This window comes from Galeopterus variegatus, unplaced genomic scaffold (assembly GCF_000696425.1).
Source record: "Galeopterus variegatus unplaced genomic scaffold, G_variegatus-3.0.2 Scaffold8022, whole genome shotgun sequence".
In the NCBI taxonomy this organism is placed as follows: domain Eukaryota; kingdom Metazoa; phylum Chordata; class Mammalia; order Dermoptera; family Cynocephalidae; genus Galeopterus; species Galeopterus variegatus.
Window position 1 is genome coordinate 85098 of NW_007734133.1, and position 14736 is coordinate 99833.

The 14736-nt window shown below is 35.4% G+C and overlaps 1 protein-coding gene across 2 annotated transcripts; it reads right to left on the minus strand.

Annotated features, from left to right (window-relative positions):
- Positions 1-3577: 3577 nt before the first annotated feature.
- LOC103608108 (ankyrin repeat domain-containing protein 26-like) lies at positions 3578-12257 on the minus strand. 2 transcript variants are annotated; one of them, XR_552019.1, is made up of 6 exons: positions 12018-12257; positions 11295-11528; positions 8795-9085; positions 8044-8249; positions 4701-4819; positions 3578-3928 (listed from the first exon to the last, which is right to left on the minus strand). XR_552019.1 is itself a non-coding variant. In XM_008592549.1 (5 exons), exons 2-4 carry the CDS (start codon positions 11319-11321, stop codon positions 8175-8177), a joined length of 393 nt encoding a protein of 130 aa, XP_008590771.1. In that variant the 5' UTR covers positions 11322-11528; positions 12018-12257; the 3' UTR covers positions 4888-4929; positions 8044-8174. The 2 variants fall into 2 exon arrangements, 1 of the variants encoding a protein (XP_008590771.1); XM_008592549.1 differs by lacking the exons at positions 3578-3928; positions 4701-4819 and adding an exon at positions 4888-4929.
- Between the last annotated feature and the right edge of the window lie 2479 nt (positions 12258-14736).

Below are 14736 nucleotides of genomic sequence, written 5' to 3' on the forward strand. Positions count from 1 at the left end.
AACTCATAAATTTTGGCAACATACATTCTTCTAGTTCATCAGTCATATTTTTATCCAACTCTTGTTGCATCTGAATCAAATATTTTTTTAAATGTTTAAGTTAAACAAGACACATTATCATGGGAATGACATCACATACCAAGTTTCATCTTTAAACAACACTTTTAGAGACTAGACTCAACTTGAGCACTGCTTAAATATAAAAATAATGACATAAAACAAAATTGCTACTTAAGTTTAGATAATAGAGAATGTATATGTAACAGTTTAGGTTAATCTGATGAAAAGTATTATTGATATTAATATCAACATGATATTGAACATACATCATTTCAGAAGGATGATGTTTTATTTCATTAGTACAAAGGTTAAACAATGCAAGTCATATTTTACACTGAATACATTACTTTGTATTTCTTAGCAAAACGCTATCCTTTAAAAAAATTCAATGTTTTTCACATTAATGTATTTTTCCTTAAAATCAACTTCTCATTCTCCACTTTTAGAAAATTAAAATTTTAATGTATGTTCTATGCTCTTAATTTTTCAGCCCACAGTCTTAAATATGTAAATGAAGAAAGTGGTACTGGCATGATAATGTCGTGAAAATTTTATGTGTAAAAGATTAAGTAAGAGTAGTAAGCTATCTGTATTATGGTTAAACATTTCTTTATTCATATGAACACAAAAACATCAGAAAATTTGCTTGAGAAAAGGATAAATATAGGTTAGAGACAGTTCTAAAACTTAATTCCTTTGATTCATGACTCTCTGGAAAAAGACAAGGAAACAATATATAGCTCTTTCATTGCAACTTTGATTTCTTTTCAGAAATTAGGACTGATTTCTTTGAAACATTTGACTAATTATAGTTATCTACTTAATCATAAAATGTGTGGTAATATTTAAAAGCATACCACAAGTGTCCTCATCCAGAGTGCTCTTATGTAAATCTTTCATATAAAAGGTGTTCTCTACCTAAAAGGCCAAATCAGGGTTTAAAATAGTATGCTGAACATCATGAATACTTTTTGGTGATCATGATAATGTGATATTCAAAGCCTTTATGAATTTTAAGTGTGAAGACAAATTTTTTTCAATAGCAGGTTTCCCAGTATTTGGAGAAACTGTTTTCCATAACATTTCTGTGACAATAGCATCATAGGCAGGCCTTATAAAATAACAGAACAAAGCTTTACTAGACATGTCTTGTGTAATTAATAACTAAGTGCAAGAGGAAGGGAGAAGCCTTTATTCAAATGATTTTATATTCCCATTTATGAACACTATGTAAAATGTAAATCACATTTGTACATGACTTGAAAGCTGCTACAAAGTAATGTTATTATCTTATCCCCCAAAAGCTCTTCTCCTAAATATTTACTTCCCAGGTGTAATAGATTTTTTTTTACTTCTTTATACTCCATTCACAAATACTTTCATAATGCATCATTTTTACTGAGATAAAATTGAAATACCATTTTCAAATGATTGCTTACTTTTGTAGTAAAGAAATCTTCATTCTCTAGATAGAGAATACTTTTTGTGTAAGAAATTCAACTAGAGCTAAGCTAGTCATTTTTTTTCTCCTAAAGCTTAAAGACTACATGGTAGAAGGACTTGTCTCTTGGCCAACCCTGGAGTGGCCTCCCTCTGCACAAATTCTCTTCCTGCCTTTCACTGGCCCTCAAATACTTTACAACATAAATAAAAGCTGAGGGCAACCATGTTTGGGGAAGAGATACCAGGTAAGATGTGAGAGCTCAGAAGGAAAATGGACAAACCCAGAGCACTGGGAGGGAGCTGCTCTGGAAAGGGGCATCCAAAAGCTTGTAAGAGTCTCTAGTATTGCAGGCTCCTGTTTTGTCCTGGCTGGTTGAGGCTAGGGTGGTTTGGCTGCTTTAGACCATATTCACAAGTGAAAATTGTGAAAATAGTAAATGATCTTTAAAAAGCCCCTTTCATTTTATTACTTTCCCATTAAATCACACATTTTCCTCATATTTCCCTTAATAGGAATTCAGAATTGTTGTCCCCAATTGAATGACTTAATACAGTGCCTGGCATAGATTATGAAAGGAAAATGGAGAGAAAAATGTCTTGGTGACATATTGTGCTGGAAAAGGTGTCATCAACGGCTTTTGAAGTATGTAGAAAAATAGCTTTGAAGATTTTAAAAGCATAATAAAATGCTAATGTTCTTTGTCTGCATAACACTAATTCAGAAGCCATATTAGCTCGACCTGGAGTAAAACATATAAGCTATTTTGAATAAAAACATGGCTCCTTTCTCTGTGGCCTTTCTGTTTATTTCCAGGGGGGACTGTTTCAGGTGGTGGAGGAGCTTGAAGTCCAATGTTGACAAGAGCATACCTGCAACTTCATTTATACTCATGCATTTTTCAAAAACATAAGAAGGTGAGAAAATTATACATAGGACAAAAATGTACCCTGAACTTTAGCTAATTAGAAGGATTCTGTGGTGTGGTTTTCAAACTACTACCAGAGAAATCTAAGGGTCCACAAAGAACACTGCAGGATGAAGAGATAAGAAAGTCACAGCTTCAGACCCTCATCCCTCCTTTAGCCAGTCGGCTCTACTTCTGTCTGTTCTATATAATATGGTTTCGGGCAAATTTCCCTTTTTAATGAAAGATATGTCCTATTCTTTAATAAAACATTGTTGAAAAGGTATGAAAGTCACTGATTTAGTCAAAGACCCTAATTTTACAAAAGAGGCCACACAAGCTCAGAGAGATCATAGTTTGTCTGAGGTCACGAAGCCTATTTGCTACAGGCCAGGAATGGGCTCTCAGTCTTCTTGCTGAGTCTGGAATTCTATGCCAGTTACTTCCTTCATATTCAGGAAAAATATATAGGTTTTTAAATAAAATTTAGACAAAATACATATATCTTCTGTTAGTGGCCATCAATATACTTAATCTATAAACCACAAAGTTTTTAAACCACAGAACAGAGAACTTGAAAGAATAAATCTTTTGTTGACCTAAGCAAGTGAAATTGATTAAATTCTTTAATAGAATTATTCATTTTTTCCAAATAAAACTCCGTTTATCAAAAGCAGTCAACAAATGAATTTATCCACATTGTGTGTGTTGGGAAAATAGAATAGTTTGGTCAGGGCCCTTGCCTTGGGTCCACTTGGGTGTAGTTCAGCATCCTTTGTAAGCAAATTGTGTGTGTGTGTGTGTGGAGTTAATGCGCATGTGCGCCAGTGTATTTTTTTAGTTTTGTTGCTATTCTTGTGTTCTTTAGAGAGAGAGAGAGGGAGAGAGGTAGAGAGGAGTTCTAGTGAAGCAGGTGGGCAGGCGTCAGCCTCAGGCATCTGTCCCAGGCAGCCATGCTTTCCAACCTATGGCTCCAAGGACCTTTTGGCTGGTTACCTAGCTCATAAATCTGCGTGAAGGGGTCTGGTGACCCAGCCTGGTGTGTGTGGGGTCTGGTGACCCAGCCTGGCATGTGAAGGGTTTGTGACCCTGTCTGTGAATGGGCTTGAGGGGTCTGGGAGCTCCAGACTCAGACCTAGTGCAACAATCAGCCCAGTCGGTGCAGGATTACCAGCAGGTAAAAGAACCCAACAACTAGAGTGGTCACCTAGCTTTACAAATGGCGTCACAAACAGGATTAAGATCTAGACAGTGTGTTATTCATGACATAATTAAAAGCATAAAACAGATTTCTCTTTACCACCTAGCATACTTCTGTCCAACTTCTCATCACTAGTTGGTCCACATAAATCCAGGCAGATATGGTTGGTAAGAGAACCCTCATTTTCCTGGCCTCAGGTTTCCATGTGAGGATTACACTCTGTACCTTCCTCATGATGGGAAGAGAGGCTTACCCAGTGGGTGAATTTGGGTGAAGCACATTGAGTGCACCTACTTTGGCTCCTTACTGAGGTAGGAAGCTAGATAGAGACAAGAGTGGGAGAAGGGAAAACTGGTTATTTGCAAATAGGACCAATCGATTCTCTGAGCAGGCATGCATATGTGCAGAAGCGACCACAGGAGATGAAGACAATTCCAGACAGGGAGCCCCCCCACCTTGGGTGCCATTCGGTTAGACCAATGAGTCCCCACCAGCTAGGGCACCAATTTCTTTAACCAATATGACAGAGATTACATTCCAGGATCAGCCAATGACCAAATGGCATGAATCCAGCTGAGAGGAGTTAAAACCCCAGGAGTGTAACCCTTGGGGCTCTTGAGCACTCTCCTCTCTTGTTCTAGCCCACTCCATTTTCTCCAGAGTGTACTCTTCCTTTGCTAAATAAAACTGCTTTTAATTTTCATTTCCGGTGTGTCTCATCCAATTTTTTGTCTGAGACACTGAGAATCCAGTTGTAGCCAGCGGGACCTGGAATTTTCTCATAACGTTACCTCTTCTTTGAAAAGACCTGTCTGCCCACGGTAACATGAATTAGTGGCTTCTGTCATCTCGGCAGTAAGCAGTGTGCTTCTGAAATGGCTGTTAAGCATTTGTTTTCTCTACTTAACAGTTGTGTGGGCTAGTGCCTGACTTGGGCTCAAGTATGGAAGCCCAACGTGGTTGCACATCTAAGCCACATCTTCCTATTGTGTGTGATGTGTTAGGAATAAAGCTAGTATGTTGATGTCCACCTGTCTCACTCCCGTCTTCTGAACTCAGAAGGGAAAAAAGGAGTGTCATTTGCTGCTTACCCTATCACAGCTCCAACAAGAAAGATGACTGTACAGCACTTGTAGAAATGTTTCTTCTTTGACTTTATCTTCTCACTGTACATTCTTCAAAACAATCCCCACTTTAAAGAGCAGAAGAGCTGAAAAGAAAATTTTAGAAAGGGAAATACAGTGAAATAGCAAAACACAACATATACAAACATACGTTGTACATTCTTCAAAACAATCCCCACTTTAAAGAGCAGAAGAGCTGAAGAGAAAATTTTAGAAAGGGAAATACAGTGAAATAGCAAAACACAACATATACAAACATACGTTCACTCATTCACCAATAATTTATTGACAGGCTACTGTTAAATTATACTTGAGAACATAGGTTGGAAAATAATGCTACATCCTCTTTTTGAGACCAATTTGGTAAATACATACACCACACACATACTCTTTGATAGTTAATATATTTTCAGTAACTACTGATGTTTCAAAATTAAAATATGATATTTTCTATTTTAAGGAGCACTAAAATGTTATAAAAAGAAATATGCACTAAAATATAAGAAAATCAAATGTTTGCCGATTGAAACAATTGCAATTCAATATCAAATTGTAAATAGGTTCATGTATGAAGGAAATTACACTTAATTAGTAAATATTAAACACATGGATTTTGTCACAGAGAAAAGAACTGGGGAACAGCTTGTTGATCGAAGAGCCATATGTGTATTTAAACACCTTTATTCTCTGAATACAGAAGATCATGAAAACACTATCAAAACTATAGCCAAAGTGCACTGAGTAAAATGAATACTGTAATAACAACAAAACCTAGTTGCTATTTAAAGACTCTTGATATCATTGCCATCTTATCCATCAATCGTTCAATGATGGCAACACAGGCATAAGAGGACTGCATTTTAAAAATTCGAATATTTGCTTGATGAAACTATTTTAAAAATGTATAATTGCCCCAAAATAGACACATTTTATATCAGTTAAAATAAAAATGCTATAAGTAAAATAGGAATTAAGGATATACTCTTATGAAAGAAAATCACAAAAATTTTAACTTAAAAACAGAAATGAACCTTTTTAGTGTTACAGGTTTATTTAATTTATAAAAAGGATTTCTCCTGGATTCCTTTAAGTCACACATACCCACGTGCGGTTAAGTGTTTGGATGCCAATCACTCACTTATGGTTAGGGGTGGAAACTTGGGGTGGTGCAGGAAAACTTTAAAAGGGTTATGAACCACAGTCAAACTAAAATCAATTAGAAAGTAAGCCAAAGCATCTCAAAGTACACCTTTAGTTATTAGGAGATAATATTCAATTTCTAAAATGTAATTAAATGCAGCTTTTTAAGAAATATAAAATATGCCAGCTTAGTTATATTTATTGAATAAAGTTAACAAATGGGTATCTCTTAAAAATGAGCTTGTGACTTTTTTAAAAAAAGGTAAAACTTCTGTCTCCTTCCTTTATTAACACAGATCATTATGGCCTTTACTTAATATACCTAAGTCAATTATACACCTCAGTATTTCACCAAATTAAAAACAAGACTTATATCAGAAATCTGAAAGCCAAAGGAAAAGAGATCAACTGTGGCCAAGGAGTTCTCCAAGCTGTTATTTGAAGGCCATAGGGTTGAGGTAGGAATCACTAAGTTTTCTCTTAGAAAATGATTTCTGTTGAGTACTAAATGATTATTAGTAATTCCAACACTAGGGGACTCGAGGACAGGTCTCGTAGTAAGAGTAGGAGTGCTGACTAAAGAACTGTGCTGCTCTTTTTCCATTAGAAGTGAGTACTGACCACTGCTAGCCTCTCATTAGCCCTGTGAAGATTAGAATAGACAAGTGCTTAGTATTTCATTTTTCCATAAGTGATTCTTAAATGATATGCACTCTTTAAAAAGTTGCTGTAATAGTAAATGGAACTTCCAATTCAACAATGTATTAACACTGAAAATGCATACCTGCTGTATACAATTATATGTTTAAAATCATTCTAAAGTACGCATATTTCTATAGGGACTCTGAACAAGTAACTTACACAAAGTTGGGAAAGGAGAGAAAGGGCTGTCAAGGATGTATGGTTTACCAGGTAACTGTTCTACTTAGCAGATTATTAAGGATGCCATTAGAAATACTTGTTTCTAAGGGTAACTGTTTGAGGTGATGGATATATTAATTTGCTTGTCTATAATAACAATTTCACTATGTATAAATATACCAAAACATCATGTTGTACTCATCATGTTGTACTCCTTAACTATATACGATTAAAACATAAAAATAAAAAAGCTAGAAATACTTGTATTCATAGTAAACCAGTTCAGAGATTTTAAAAACTGTCCCTTGAAGACATTTTCAAGCATTTGCTTTCACCACCCTTGTACATTTCAAACATTACCTGTGAGCAATGAAGCATTTGGCACTGAGGAAGGATTCAGAGCAACAAGTTCTAGGGGAGGATGAGCTAGCTGAGTTGGCCATCACAATGAACTGACACAGCTGCAAAGGCAATTAGCTCCTAACATTGGTACCAAGGCATAGAGGTGGGACCTGCCTTTTCTGCCTTCCACACAACACATCAGGCTGACCAACATGTTAGTTTTAGGCACTTTGTGAGTTCTACTTCCCATCATCTCTGTTCATCTTTCCCTATTTCACAAGCATGCCTTTATGAAGACTGGAAAAGTCAGTAAAGAATGGTTTTGTCTTAAAGTGCCCTCTAGTGGTAACACTGAAGATCACATTCTACAAAAGTTAATTTCCCAAGTGTCAGAAGTGCTGAGAGTAAGTAGTACTGGACCCTTTAGATTTAAGTTGTAATTTTCCAAATCATTATTATTATTATTTTTTTTGGTGGCTGGCTAGTATGGGGATCTGAACTCTTGACCTGGACACGGAAAAAAGACAACGTTGCCGGACACGGAAAAAAGACAAAAAAAAAAAAAAAAAAATGGTTTTGTTTTAAAGTGCCCTCTAGTGGTAACACTGAAGATCACATTCTACAAAAGTTAATTTCCCAAGTGTCAGAAGTGCTGAGAGTAAGTAGTACTGGACCCTTTAGATTTAAGTTGTAATTTTCCAAATCATTATTATTATTATTTTTTTTGGTGGCTGGCTAGTATGGGGATCTGAACTCTTGACCTTGGTATTACGAGGCTGTGCTCTAACCAACTGAGCTAACCAGGAAGCCCAAACTAACATTTTAAAAGGAATTTATTAACATCACTTTCCAAAATTATATTCTTTCACTTTCTAGTAATTTCATGAACCTGTCTCAGTAAAAATTATGTTTTAGAGGCAAATTAATGAGCTTAATTTATTGTCTTTGACTTTATGTTTTGACTTACTTGCTTAACTTATTTGACATTGATTTTCTGGCTTTTCATTATTCTAGATAAGTTGCTTATATTTTCCCAATTCTGTTTCATGAGAATCATCTCCAGAATTTTTCATTTTGAAGAGTTCAAATTCCAGATTTTTAATTCTGAGTTCCATGTGATGTCTTATTGAAGCATATGACCATTTCTAAGTATTCTTGAGATGCTGCTTGTTCCTAAAGTGAATAAGATACATTTTAAAAATAATTATATCCTGAATAAATATTGTGTAATTGTTTCCTTTATATTTGAATCAGTGATTCAGAGAGCTATTTTAAATATGTGAAAAAGAAGCTAAAGTTTAAAATATTTATCATCAATCTCAACTTAATTAAATCTGAATTACAAAAGAAGTTGAGTCATCCTTGTGTTAGGATTCATGTAACCTGATAATTCAAAGAATAATAGAATCAATTTACAATTTTAAAAATTGAACAATGTAACTTAAGAATAATTCAAGAGTATGATATAATTTATAAATCACAATGTTTTCTATTTCTCCTAAAAGTCAGTTTTAGGCCAACGGGTCTTAATAATCAAGATCAATTTAGTAATAATGATGGAAACTGAACTGTTTACAGGGAAAAACAGAAATCACCCTCCAAGAAATCTATAAGACAAACAGCTATAAGGGAAGTAGAGCAAACACATACAATGTATATATGCAAAATATAATCTGCACTGAAATGAATTAAGGCACATTACAGATAATTAAACTAACCTGTAAAAACAGATTGACTTCTTCTAATTTTTCTACTATATTCTGTCTTGCTCTTTCTTCAATCTCCCTCTTATACTGCTCTATTTGACCACGTTCTACCACATTCATTTCCATATGGCTTTTGAGGATCACTACTACTTGTTCCAACTTCTTTTTCTCCTTCTCTAGTTCTTCACATTTCTTTGGTATTGTTTTCAGAGATAGTAACTCCTGTTGAAGAACTTGATTCTTTTCATCCAGATGTAGACATTTTGAGGATGTAGCTTCCAGTTGTGTTGTAAGACCATCAACCTGCAGGAATGAAATAATATGGTTTGGTAATAAAGGAAGTAGGCTGAGAATAGTCTAACTCAAAAACAATAACAAATTTTGAAATAAACTCAGTTGCAATGAAATGTTCTCTATACTATAAATAGATTCCTAGAATGTGGACCTTAAATTACTCAGAAAATCAAGAGCCAAGTTAGAACCATCAGAAGCTGGGCAAACACATTCCTTACTCTCATCGTGTTTTCCACCCATTTGCACTTAATCATACACTTTTATTTGTCTGTGACTATTTCATGTATTTCCTCCTGAAAATGATTCTAAATCACCTCTTAGTAGAAAGTCTTATCCCTATTTCCCATTTTTACTCTCCATAATTACTAAAGAAGTTTTAGGGCCATTATATTGAGTTACTTAGGCCTGAGTCAAAAAATGATTCCCAGTATGAGACTGAAAATGACTCTAATTAATAAAACTTGCAAATATAAGTTCTAATGCCATAAGCTGTTTTCTGAACTCCAAGTGTTTTATGCTGATTTGAGTGGTACTCAAAGGATTACATAATATTTCTGAGGGTTAAATAGCACATATATCTCTTAATATAATATTTTGGGACACGATCCACACATTTTTTTGAACAAAAATGCTTTAACTCAATTAGCACCATACTGTAATCCTTTGCCACTTGCCACAAAATAAGGGAGCACACTAAACAACTTGCTGGAATTTCAGTCATACTGAGTTAGCAAGAACTATGTTCCTTTAAATGTAATGATTAAGAAAAGGTCAGTGGCATTGTGGCTTTGAATCATGTCTATAAAATCTTTGACATTTCTACCATGAAATTCCCTCTCCTGAATATGTGCTTAGTGTGATCTTAGTAACTGGTTTCTAGTGAATAGAATATGGTGAACTGCTGTGGGACTTTTATGGCAAAGTTAGAAAATGTGACAGTGTCCACATGACTATCCTTCTCTATGGAAGCTCACCTTAGTATCCAGCCACCATTACTGTAAGGAAGCCCAGGCCACAAGGTGAACCCTCAGGTAGGTATTCCAGCTAACTGCCCATAGCTAAATCCCAGCCAAAAGTGACCTTGAACTGCCGATAAACAACTGTGAACAAAGAAGCCATTGGAAGGTTCTAGTGCCCAGCTTCAAGTCACCCCAGCTGATGCCAAGTGGACAAGAAATAAGATGACCCCACTAAGCTTAGCCCAAACTGCAGGTTTCTAAATAATATAAATGCTGTTTGGAGACACTGAATTTGGAGGTAGTATATTGTCCAGCAATAAATAACTGGCACAGATACTAATACTAAAAATGGCACACTGCCATTAAAAAACCAAACCAAACCCCGCCCCCCCAAAACACAAGCAAAACTTGTAAGAGGCCTTTGGACCAGGAGCTGGTGGAAGATAAAAGGACCTGGAGAAGAGTAAGAATGAAACCCAAAAGGGCTTCAAAAGTCTGTTTGTGGGAGCCTGATGGCCCTGGAAGAGGCTGACGAGAAGGGTTTCAATGCCAGTGAAGAAAATGATACTGAGGCTTGGAGGAAAGCGACTCTTACTACAAAGAGGCCAAAGTAAAGCTGATGTGAGAGAGGCTAAATAAAGACTCTTAAATGTAAAGAAACCAGGACTTATATCCTGGGTTCAAATATCTGTTTACCATGTGCAGCCTCTCCACATGTCAAATTGTCAAATAATGTTAAAATAAGTGGCTGCTGGGAGAAGATCAACTCCATTGTGCTGCCAGGAAAACATGGTCTATAGTTGAAGCCAAGACCATGACTGTAAAACACTTTGTTATGACCTCTGAAAGCTGGTGGTGGGTGCCTCAAATTCCCTGAAGGGCAGGGAATTTGATATATATATATTAATATATAAAGGGGGTGAAATGGCTGCCCAAAATTAGAACATCTCTTGTTAGTAGCAAGGGTTTTTAGGTATGAAAGGATTATCAATTTCTATGGAAATTATTAAGAGCCTCTCCTTTGGATAAGGCCACTGTGAATGTCACTACCTGACTGTGGCAGACAAGTGGAGTTGACTTTAGAACACTACTTTATCCAATGAGCCAAAAATGCCACCCCCAACCCCACCCTCAGAATACATATATGCATGTATGATTTAAAAATCCTCTCTACTTTCCATGATGCATGTAATTGGTTTTAAATACATACACATATAAATGCATGCACACACATATTTGAAAACTACTGAAGAAAATACCTCATCATTCATTTTCTTTTGAGCCATTTCTAGCTCTCTTGTTTTTTGCACAGGTGCCTGGTCAGAATCCCATCTTGTAAGACTCTGGCATTCTGTTCTTGAGAAAGTTGCCTCTGGATGTCATTTCGCTCTTCTCCAAGCTGGCGGTACACTTCATTGAGTTTTTGGTCTCATACCATGGGGGGGCGGGGAATTCTAGAAGCTTAATTAAGAGCAGGACCTTCTTCAAAAAAACTGTTGAAAGGAAATAGCCTATTGAAAGCACAAGGACTTTTACCTCACACAGGTTACTCAAATTTTAATGGCATAAATGACACCTAAATTTGTCAGAGTAAAAACAGTGCTCAAAAAAAAAGCAGACAGTATTGTGAAATCAAGTTACCTTACAAAACATTTAACTAGTTTCATTATACTTTCAAAGTTATTTAGCCTGTATTTTAACATAAAAATGCCTAAATTAGCATTTATGTTAGTGATTGAACTCAACTTTTCATTACTTCATTCAGAAAACATATACTGAGCATCTATTAAATGGCAAGATTTATAATAATAAATAATTTTTCAATAAATAATTTACAATAAATAGTCACAGGCCATTTTTAGAATAAGAATATTTTTGGTTTATTTTAAAAATAAATAATATATATCAAAATAAACAGATGTTATAAGTAATATTGAGGAAATAAAATTAAAAATAAAAATTTTTATCACAGATTAATTTACCCGATTCAGATTGTCTCTGGCAGCCCTCAGTTCCACATCTCGTGTCCTCAGAGTCACTTTGAGTCGTCGTGTCACTGCGGTGTCTTCACTGCGCCGCTTTTCCATTCTTGGTAATTGCTCACTAAGTTTGTCACATGACATGTCAGCATCTCTTCTCTTTTCCTTTTCTTGTTTTAAGGCAAATCTGCAGTTAAACATACTTATCTTACAATTTGTCTTAAAATGAGTTCATTTTGTGATCTGGCTCTTCATATGTTGGTTTATTTTCCTTATAAAATTTCTAGCTTCTTGAATATTTTTCCTTTCTAGTTCTCATATATTTAACGCCTTGCTTTAATATCTTCCAAAGGACAGATATACTTAAAAGGGAGCAATGGAAGAACATGCTGTCAATTGTTAAGTTTCTGTTATTAGTAACTCTGGGAAACAGTATGAAAAATTATTATTATTTTTTTTTTGTCTTTTTTTTCCGTGTCCGGCAACGGATCGCAACCCTCAGTGTTGCCCCCGTACCGGACCGGGGACCGGCAACGGGATTGCAACCCTCCGTGTTGCTCCCGCACCTCGCTCAGCCAGTGAGCGGGAACCGGCCTGTATGTGGGATCCGAACCCGCCGGCGGGAGCGCCACTGCACTTCCCAAGCGGCGCACTATCCAGTGTGCCACCGGGCCGGCCCTGAAAAATTATTTTTGAAATCATTCAGTGAAGTTACAAGTTGAAAACTAACTTTTTCTCACACATAATTAGTCATAATTACTCCTCAGAACAGATAATTGAGAGTTAACTAATTAAAAAGAAGTTTATAAACGAGTTTATAAATTCACTAGAAATAAAACTTCATCTTCTTGAAATATTACAGGTATTCCTAAAAATCATTTACAGTGTAAGATAGATGCTTAGATGTCTTTCCCACAACATATATGTGCAGATCATTTTAATCCAAGACTAGGCTGATGAGTCTGTTATACCACACTTTTTATGCTTCTTTTTTGGAACACTTTCAACTTATCTTGTTGATTATTACGTATTTCACAAATAATTTTAAAATCCTTTTTGAAATAGGCCAGAATCTAATATTGAATTGAACAATAGACAGTAATATGTGCTTTCAACATAGAACTCTGAGTTAGTTTTATTAATGTATGAGAGAGATGTTGAATAAAATAATCAGTAATCACTTTCCATTTTACTTTCTATTCTATGCATGTTAAGAATAAAACTATACAAATTTCCTAAGACATTATCTAGGCTGATAAAAATGGCCATTTAATACAGTGTTGGTGGAATTGTAAATTAACATAAATTTTCTTGAGAATAATTTAGAAGTCTTGATCAAAGACCTTTTTAAAAATTTCCTGTTCTTTAACCAAATAAATCTGTATTTTAAAATTTAAGCAAAGTAAATATGTATGAAATGATTCATATCTGAGATGTTCCTTCCAGCATTAATTGTAATATAAAAAAATCCAAAGTTCAATTTGTTAAATAAAGAGATTTGCATAAGATGGACTTCCATATGGCCATTACAATTATAATTTGAAAGAATATTCATTTAATTATTAGTAGAAATATTCACAGTTAAGAACTTATAATTTCTAAGGATTTCACACACCATGAGACTAACAAGTTTTCTCCTTGTAAATCTCTGAAGGTAAGACAGCAATTACAAAACATCTCCTATTATATCTTATATAAAGTAAATCGTTCAAACAATTCTTGAAAAGTAGGATTTCATACCTCAAATGGAAGTGTTCTTGTTCCCATTGAACTTTTTCATGCTCTAATTGTGGCTTCATTTTTTTTTTTCTGATAGTCCCCTTTGTAGTCCACTAACCTTATTTTCAATTTTTTTAACTTTTCTTCTTAGTGCACAATCATTATTTTTAAGTTCTATTGCCCTTTCATATGAAAGAACTGCATCCTGCATTTTTAATAGGCTCACGGAATCTGTACCAGGGAGAAAACATGATAGAAATAAAATCTATGAGTACTTTTTGTACACAGAAGACTATGCATTTTCACATTCACTCATTCACACACTGAAAACATATTTATTGAGTGCCTGCAATGTGGAAGACATTACACTAAGCTCTGCAGATAAAACAGACAAGGCACATGCTCTTGTTTAGTTTCAAGTCTAGTGGAGAAAAAAGACAAATAAAAAGACAACTGTACTTCAAATAGAGGCTGTAAACAAACAGAGTTCTATAATCACATAAGAGAACTTAATCTACACTGGGCCCTGTGCAGATTTCCCTGAGGAAGTGATGGCTGCACTCAGAAAGGAAGGATGAGCAGGAAGCAGTTAAGCAAAGAGGGAGAAGAGCAGTCCAGCCAGTCTACACTGTGTGCTGAAGCTCCATCACAGTGTGCTTCCAGCCAAGATGAAGTGACAGACACTGATCTACCTCCTACCTAAAACAACCCCAAACTGAAGAGACAAAATATATTAAACAGCATTGGTGGTATAGTGGTTAGCTTAGTTGTCTTCCAAAATACATTAAGAAACAATTTTTGAGATAGTGGAGTTCACGCAATGAAGAAAACAATCCCTGACAGACATGAAAAGAATGGAGTAAGCCTTATGAATGCCCTTGCTTCCTGCCTTGAGTGACTTTCCAGGCCATGACTCAGAAAGAAAGGACTAAAAGACTGAGGGAGAGTCTACCAGATTTCCTGAGTTGAGGTGATGAAGCTGAGAGTCTGATAAAACCAAGGC